Source organism: Opisthorchis viverrini (genome assembly GCF_000715545.1).
Source record: "Opisthorchis viverrini unplaced genomic scaffold opera_v5_185, whole genome shotgun sequence".
Lineage (NCBI taxonomy): Eukaryota > Metazoa > Platyhelminthes > Trematoda > Opisthorchiida > Opisthorchiidae > Opisthorchis > Opisthorchis viverrini.
Window position 1 is genome coordinate 65558 of NW_008751843.1, and position 8755 is coordinate 74312.

An 8755-nucleotide genomic window follows, 5' to 3' on the forward strand; every position below is an offset into this window, starting at 1 on the left:
GCGATATAGGTGGAAGGTTATCCTACCCAGGAGATCGGTGGCGCTTGAGAGATCATACGCGGTCGTAAACCTCCGGGGCCGCAGGGGGCTATAGGCTAACAGCTCAGAATTCTGGATCAGTTCCATAATCCAACCGAGTGACAGAATATGACCACGAGAACGATTGTTCGATTTACTTGCCCCACCAGTCAAGATGCTCTTCTTTGATAAGATGGTTGCGCCAATTAGATCATTATTGGTTTTCGGAGACCGGTAGCATATATCAACTGATATAATCTTCGTATTTTCGCCTCTTTCTGCGCCTGTCCCCAGTCTATTCGGATTTACGGCAACCATAATGCCATCTCAGCATCATGTAGCAGTGACAGGGCACTCAAGGCATTATAAAAGCTAACTATGGTAGTGCCCAAGCTATGGTCGATAGGGATGCAAGCGGACACGACAAACCACTCACAGGTGACGGTCAACGGGAATCCGGTCAGGTAAGAATCATTCCATCCGGTTACTTAGGACAATACTGGCCCCTGCACATCCGGCTGGCAGCTTGAATCATTGCTTCTGATACGCAACATACACTAGTGTGCGCGAATCCATTGCGAGAGCCAGAATAATTTGTTTTCCTGATTGTTTCTGAGTGGAATTATTAGAAACAGGCAAGTAGATGGGGCGTTGAATCCTTGAAATGTTTTTCGAAATACCTGAGACACTGGCTATCGGTCGACGTGTGAATGCCTTGTTGAAAACCGGTGCAAGTCGGATGGGTTCATAACAAATTGCGCCAACATATTTCGAGTGTCGTTTCCAACCAATCAACCAAATGGATAGCTTTGGCGTGCTTTATTCTTCCCACGAAAGCCCTGATAGCCAATCAGCTGGTATTTAACACTGATTAGCAGATAAAAGGTAGAACATTAAACAAGGGCAGTTCTCTAGTACAATGTGACGATGACATTAGTGCAAAACGCTCTAAAGTGTGATCCTCTGTATGCTTGTATAATTCCGCCAGTGCTAATTTTATGTGGCAGTTTTGGGTGTGAAAAATTAATCCGTAGATATAATGCTGACTTTGGGTGTTTGTCTGTTCGCCGAGCTTGGCAGTTGGATTGCAAACGTTTCATCACCAATCGAGGTGACATCGTCAGTGCACTGACGATTGGTGATGAAACGTTTGCAATCCAACCGTCAAGCTCAGGGAACAGACCAACAACCAAACAACGCACCCGAGCTACCTAAATTCCACAACATTGCTAATAATGCCGACTCTCACTATCCTAACACTATCAGTGAAGAAGTAATAAGTGTCATATTCGTAGCCAGTGTGTTCACAGACAGATAGCCTCAAATTAACAGGGCCAGACATTAAAAAAATGACCGAGCAACTAAGTAGTCAGCATCGAGTATATTGGTGGGTGACAGGGTGACAGGACGGTGTGTTCTTTAGGAGACCAGTGTCTACACATTTATGAGGCTGCCTTAGGACTGACGGGTTGAAGGTCGTCTACAACCAGTTACGCATTATCTAGATGCCCGAAATAACCGTTAAAATGAAGGTCCTTTGCGGCTATTCTGTTAGGCCTGGCCAGATTCCAATAGGCAAGTAGGTCAGATCCTCGAACTCAATCTTCTTCAGGGGAGCAAAAACAGCCGCTTGATAATGGTCAAGATGTTGAGCTGAAAGATCGAGGGATACCAGAGGTTTTGATATAATGCCAGTCAGCAACCACAAACAAGGAGGACCGTAAACATTACATATCCCATCAAACCCTAAAAGGTGGACTGCCTATGCTTTCAGGGTTCCAGAAATGTACGTTACTAGCCTGAACACTGTCAACAAAACTAATTTTTTTCGAAAACTGTAAATCACAGAGAGATGCAAGCGCATTCTGCTAAGCTGAATCTCCGCGCGATAACTGATCACTACATAGGGTCAGAATTGCGGCAGTCGGACTGGATTGATTCAGGAGTACATTTTCTAGCTTTCTCTGTTCCGCTTTCATTTACACCGTATTCTACAGACATTAGTCAAATCTCAGGAAATACAGGCAAGTTACTTCAGTTTCGGAGTTAGTAGTGGGGGAAAATTGTTGTTGATGTCTGAATCACAAGGACTCCAAGCTATCAACACTAACACCCAATATCTACTAGTGTTGTGCGCTGCAATGAAACTTGGCATCATCAATAAGTGGTTGGTGATGGTAATTGTGGCAAATAAGATGGACCAAAATAATAGATGTGCACGTCTGTCGAGCCATACGATACCGACGGCAGCAAATGCCCGCAGCCCAGTGAAACTCGGACCACACATTTATACGTTTCGTTTTGTTTTTAGACAGACCAATTTCGATCGAGATTAGATGTCGAGCAACTGTGAGAGACGCGACCCTCGAATGCGCCATCGGGTGTGTCAAATGCAGTCTGCTGTATTGCCAGAAGCTGTGAGAGACGCCACCCTCGAATGCGCCATCATATGTGTCAAATGCAGTCTGCTGTATTAAACAGGTGGGAAGACAGACCTATTCTGACACAGTAGAAATGCACCTGTCACCAGTGGAACCAGAATTTAGATTTCGGATGCTATTACTATGTGGCCTATGCGTGTACGCTGAAGTGCAGGAGAGTTCCAACATGAGACCATTTATGGACAGACAGATTACTAAACACAACTCAGAACGCAGGTAATAACCCCGAAACAGAAACCAGTGAAACCTAGTTCATTTCCGGTACATGGTCTTCTGGACCTGTGATACTGGAAGACCGGCAGTCTGAATGACCAAACCTCTTCCTACTGACTAAAACTGAGTAGCCAAACGCGTAGCACCAAACAGCATGGACTTAGTTATGGTTTTTTGGGGCAAGCAAAACTTCACTCATTTGAAGATCGCTCTGTTACCAAGGTTTGTGTGTTAACAAAAGTTTCTTTTTGGTGATCTCTTCCCCTGACGAGCATTTACTAAGCATGTGAAGTTAGGAGAGTTACGCGCCTGCAGCAGGCAAAAGGTTCCGGTAATGAATGTGTTAATCTAGCATCTCTGATTTAGGGTATGCAAATCTGGATTGTTTTTCACCTACATTCCGTGTATCCAAAAATGAACCTATGACAAGCCATTTTTGAATTAGTTTAAATATTTCTAGCCACCGCTTGCACTAGATGCCTCTTAGAATTATTTTAAATAAAATTGAGCATTTTAGAAGTGGAACCTACGTTTCATGTCAGGACAGGGTATCAGATTTGCATCCGTCTGTATAATTTATTCAACACAATCAAATGATTCCACTTGATGTTCAACAGTAGTAATCCGGTGTATTATATTAACTTTCATCTTTATCAGTGGGGTTTGTCTATGGAAATTAATGGATCGATTTTCGTTCATTGATTACCATCAAAATCCTGCTGATGTGTCTCATTACCAGAAGAAGAGCTTTAGAAAAATCATTTTTCGTGTTATTTTTTTCTTCGGCTGCGATCGTACACAATACGATAAACTCACTTATGAGTTAGTGCGGGTAGTTAAAACCCAACGAACTAGGTTTGGATGTGGCTGTTGGAATCGTGATGTACTACCTCTCAAGGAAGTGCTGATTGATAGGGAAAGCTTTAGAGTGAGCCATAGGCTTGCAGAACTTCCCAAACCCTGGTTGCAAGTAGCTATTCATACAAGGTATGTGAGTATTCTAATTGGAGATATGTTGACCATGAATGCAGCTTTTGATATAGGAAAATCTATAACTAAGACTAGGCCTCACATTAATTGCCGATTTACTGGTAAAGTGTATTTTGTCGGGATTCAACACATTACAAACTTTGCATGTTTTGGTGGTCATGAGGCACCGGAACTTGGCATCATATCACTTTGATGTTCCAAACAAACTAGTGTTTACCTCTGGCGCTTTTCAATTAAAACATAAAACATACAATGTTCGACGGTCATACGATGGAAGTCACCTGCGTAACTAGGGCTTTATTGGTAATTGAATGGTTATAATGCTATGCTTCCTAAAACGTCTTTCCACTCACAACGTGTGACACCCAAAAAAGTCAATTAGACTTTTGACACCAAATTGTGTGAAGGAAATGTAAACAATAAATATGCCGCTGGTACCTGAAATCCGTTTATTTGCATTGCTCACTGCTAACTCATCGCCGTGGTGTCGTTCAAAAGATCAAACAGCCTGAGAATTAGCAAAACCTTCCACATTTGTACACACGGTGGAAAGTTTACAAATGATTACGTTTTTCAATATGACTCAATGTGCGCTGAATAGCATTTTCCATTTCGGCCATTTTTCTCAATTCTATGAAGTCCAAAGGGGCTCTAAGACATCACTGTGTCGGCTTTGTACAGTCGTAATGTGAATTTAGGGAAGGGCACACTGCGCTTGAGCTGCATCACACTTTCTTCATTTAATGTGACAATATTGAGAAAATAATTCAAGACCAGTTACCGGTTTCCTATAGGAGTAGTATTCAAGTATTCACCAAACGTGTAATTTGGTGGACCCTATTCTTACGTGTGCTCTGTTTGTTACCCGTTGCCGGAGATATGGAAAGCTCCGAAAGCACCACTTAATTCAACTGAGTGAGTATCTGAAGTTTGCCAAGAGTGCTATACTAGAACATTTTTAAAATAGGACACCGCATCTTGTAAGTAGCAGTTTAGAAATGATGAATAATTTCCAGCCATGCACCACCAATCAGTTGCTTATTAAGTGAGGTAGATCAACGGTAGCGCAACTTCGAAGTGTATGACCCACTTTTAACCAAAACTTTCTGATTGGAAAGCCACTGTTTATTCAGGCTGGATTCTGATGAACCTCGTAACTAGCGTTTTGTGTGGTAAACAAATATAACTAGTCAGCGGCTTTAGTGCTTTCGTTTATCTACTCGAAAGCTAGGAAGAAAACAAGCAAATATAAAGGAGGATTTATTACAGTCTGACTTTGATAAAATAGTGGGTACCTTGTGTGTAACATCAAGCTGCTTCCGGAGATGATATTTAATTGGCAAACCCTCTATCACAGGTCATTTTCATAGAGAACATCTTTGCTTTACGTGATCACAACTGTCTACACATTTCAATTTTTAACAGTTACGATCAACCCTATGATTATATCACACGCACAGTTTTTCGCACAAAAATGACAGACAGGAGATAGTTTTTCGTGCATATCTGACGGGAGAAACAGAAAATTAGTTTTTGGCCTGTTATAAAAGAAAGATACAATCCGTGAGAGGGTTTTTGTCCCCCTTGTCATCTTGCTCAAAAGACATTTTATTGATTAACCTCAAGAGAGGCCTCATGCTTCTGAAGGTTCACATGTCAGCTACGCCTGATTGCGTTTCTAACAGATGGTTGACAAGCTATAAAAGAAAATGTGAATATCTAGAGTGTCTTGAATTTAGGTGCATAACCGGTGATGTCCGTCAGATGAACAGTAGAGCATAAGCAAATTTCTAGGTGAGGTCCCAAAATGAGAACAATAATTTCAACGTGCCTCAATTAAGGTGTTTGAATTATGACTGTAAGCCAGAACAGGTTGATGCCGCAATTATTGTTTGGTGAAGTTGAGGGAATTAGCATGTGTACCGGGTTTGACAGAAAACCAAGCTATCTCAGTTTAACTAAATGCAGCACCTGTACTCAATACTACAACGGTCTGCGCGCAATCATGCTCCAGAGGTAAAAGAAAAACCAATAAATACACACACATTCACGTGAAACTAAGCCACGAGTGAGGGCCTTGAATTTGGACGGTTTACACTGATGGCTTTACCGCAACAAAAAGCAAAACAGTGTAAATGACTGGAAGTAAGTTTAACCATACCGATCTCGGAAAAATCAAAGTTCAGGTGTATAAGCCTGACGGCAAAGCGCGTGACCTATATGGCTGAGTAGGCACAGCATCCATTTGATGAGTGGAATTTCAGTGGTTTGAGTTTTTCCTTAGCAGGCTCCCACCCCATTGGCTACATGGGCCCGGACTTCTCATTTTAACTACCTTTTCGGAAACAAGACAAACTTAACTCATCGCACAAGTGAATCCGCTAATATACTTCTCAATTCATTCGCTGGCGTCTCGGTTCAACTTTGTTTCTCTCCCAGTATTTCTCAAGAATTCAGTATGACGTAACTCATAACTTCATAAGAAGATTCAGTATTCTACCGTTTATAAAAAGTAGTCTTCTTTTATGCTGATTTCAACGAAGCGAAATTTTCTGCACATTTTTCTTCCGGTACTTCAATAGGGTAGATGTTATCCTGCTGGTTTCTATTCTTGATAAGATTTGATCTATGAAAAGTAAAGGCGGCTACACAAAAGACAACTTCGATCTGTAAAGTCATGTGCGATTGCTTCTTTTTGCTGAATTTAAACAGCAAATATTCCTATAAACGTAGAAAAGTGGTATTCGGAATACAAACCAAAGAACAGGATGTGAACTATCTTGGAAACTTTTGACGAAAAACAAGGTGAACTTTTTTGGCGGGAACGACGTTCACAATTTTGCAGAAACTACCCAACGGCCTTTGGGTATTATGTTTTGTCGCGAAAGTGTACATCGTTGTCCAGATTATCATATCAATCAAAACAGAAACTGGCTTTTGTAAGGCAACTTCGGTAAAATTCCTTCATAAACAAGAGAATAAAATGAGACTTATTTGTTTTCCTTGTTGATACCAACCCAAATTTACAAGGACTGCATGTAATAAACTTCGTCCTTATAGAATTTAATTTCCGTTCTGGGGAAATGGGAGAATAAAATACTATGACTTAGTCGTTAATTAGAGGTAGTGAAGTGCAGTTTTGATGGGTGGATATTTATGCCCCGGTGATACGTATAATACACATATGTATTATGCATGTATATATATGGTAATATAATTATTGGACACTTTCTCAACGACAGTGAAAAGCATTCAGAAACCTCTTCCCCGGTAAATCCTCCCACATAAATAGAGGAACTTTGGTGCTGACTGAACCCAGAAAGACCTACAGAGGACAAACATAAACGACAGACTTTTGTCCAACGTGATTTTAGAAACATTGAATGAAAAGCCCCAAAAATACCTTTTACAACAACAAAGCGCTGAAGGAAAGCCCTCCGTTTCGTCAGCAGTATTGGTGCATGCAACCTCAGATACGAAATCCAGGACATACAGAAGCAACAGCGTTATCTGATGAACGTGTTGCATTCCAACATATATCCTGTCCAAACTACATTTCACATATCCAAAATGTATTCGTTATCTTGACCAGGCAACGTATCGCTTGATATAAGGGTGACGTTTGGATACCAGAAAAGCTGTTTGCTCTTTCAAACTATTTTCAAGCCCTGTAGTTACTTATATCACCATTGCCAAAAAATGGAAAGCCATTATTTGCACAGGAGTAACAAAATACAAACGTTCTATCTCGTGCATTGGGAGTGTCACATAGATGGGCCGTGTTAACATTTTTTGGAGAGAGAAAACAATGGGCAGCAAAATTGTCTCCTAATTAACACACGTACCACTTCAGTGCAGGTGCACGAATGATGGAGCTGATTGAGCTACGGGATTAATTAGTGTTCAGAATCAGGTTGGTCTATTCATTTGTCTCTCTGATTTCACTGAACGCCTTAATGGACGGGGACGTTTTTTTGACCACACTGCCATATTTATTCGCTTGATGAAAGGGGGATCAACAGCAATCTTTTTAGCCGAAAGATTGCAAAAACGTACGTCAAATTCTAGCTATATATATATATATATATGTCGTGATGCTTCTGTCACCATTACCACTCACGAATAGCCGTTAAAAGGTAAATGCAGTTTAATTAATAAAATCTTTGGTTCCCTTTGTGATAAACGGGAACACCCCAACTTACGTTAATCTATCTGAATGCACCTGTTTGAAGAATAACTGTGATTCGTCAAAAATGGATCTAACTTAATATTCTCCTAATAAAAATTGCTAGAATCTGTCCTGTTTTTTTTCCGGCAAACCACTAAGTTCCTTTTAACATAGTGAGGGTTAGCATACTCAAGCAACCGAACGTACTGTATGATATTTAACTTCGTCAATTTTAGTTCATCAGTGTAAGCCATAAAAATCACATACTTGTCGTAGAGTGGTTATAGATGCCAGAGTTTCGTTCATCGACGATTTGGGTTGACGGGTTTGGTAGCTGTGCATTGGAGGCGGGAGCTGATATAGGAATGCGTAAATGTAGGGTTGTCAGTGGATTGTTAAGTGAGGAGATTTGGAAGGGCGCTACGCATTGAAGACAATAGCACGAGTGCCGTTGAGGACGCGACTGGGCTATGTCTATATCTTTAACTAACCATTGACGTGCCCCATCTCGCGGTCCCCTTCCAGGGAAACGGCAATGTCCAACGCAAATGAGTTTGATGGCAACAGCTTCCATACCCCACAGCCAACTCAATGTTTGACCGCGTCTGGCTCATTTCCAACCTTCGCGTGGTCGTGCGAAAAGACCCATTTAAGTAGGTCGGTCGACTACAACGGAGCACGTGGACGAGCCAGCGCAACCTATGCAGTGAGGTCAGTTCATCTACTATAGGTGAGCTGTTTCTTCGGAAACCTGTCTGACGTACTTCAGCATAAATGCAGTTTAATTAATAAAATCTTTGGTTCCCTTTGTGATAAACGGGAACACCCCAACTTACGTTAATCTATCTGAATGCACCTGTTTGAAGAATAACTGTGATTCGTCAAAAATGGATTTAACTTAATATTCTCCTAATAAAAATTGCTA

At 41.2% G+C, this 8755-nt stretch overlaps 1 protein-coding gene across 1 annotated transcript; it reads right to left on the reverse strand.

Annotated features, from left to right (window-relative positions):
• Positions 1–549: 549 nt before the first annotated feature.
• Positions 550–8084, reverse strand: T265_07795 (hypothetical protein; the record flags this gene model as incomplete). Its single annotated transcript, XM_009173415.1, has 3 exons — positions 550–835; positions 937–1229; positions 7983–8084. The coding sequence occupies 3 exons, from the start codon at positions 8082–8084 to the stop codon at positions 550–552; spliced, it is 681 nt and encodes a 226-aa protein (XP_009171679.1).
• Positions 8085–8755: the final 671 nt, after the last annotated feature.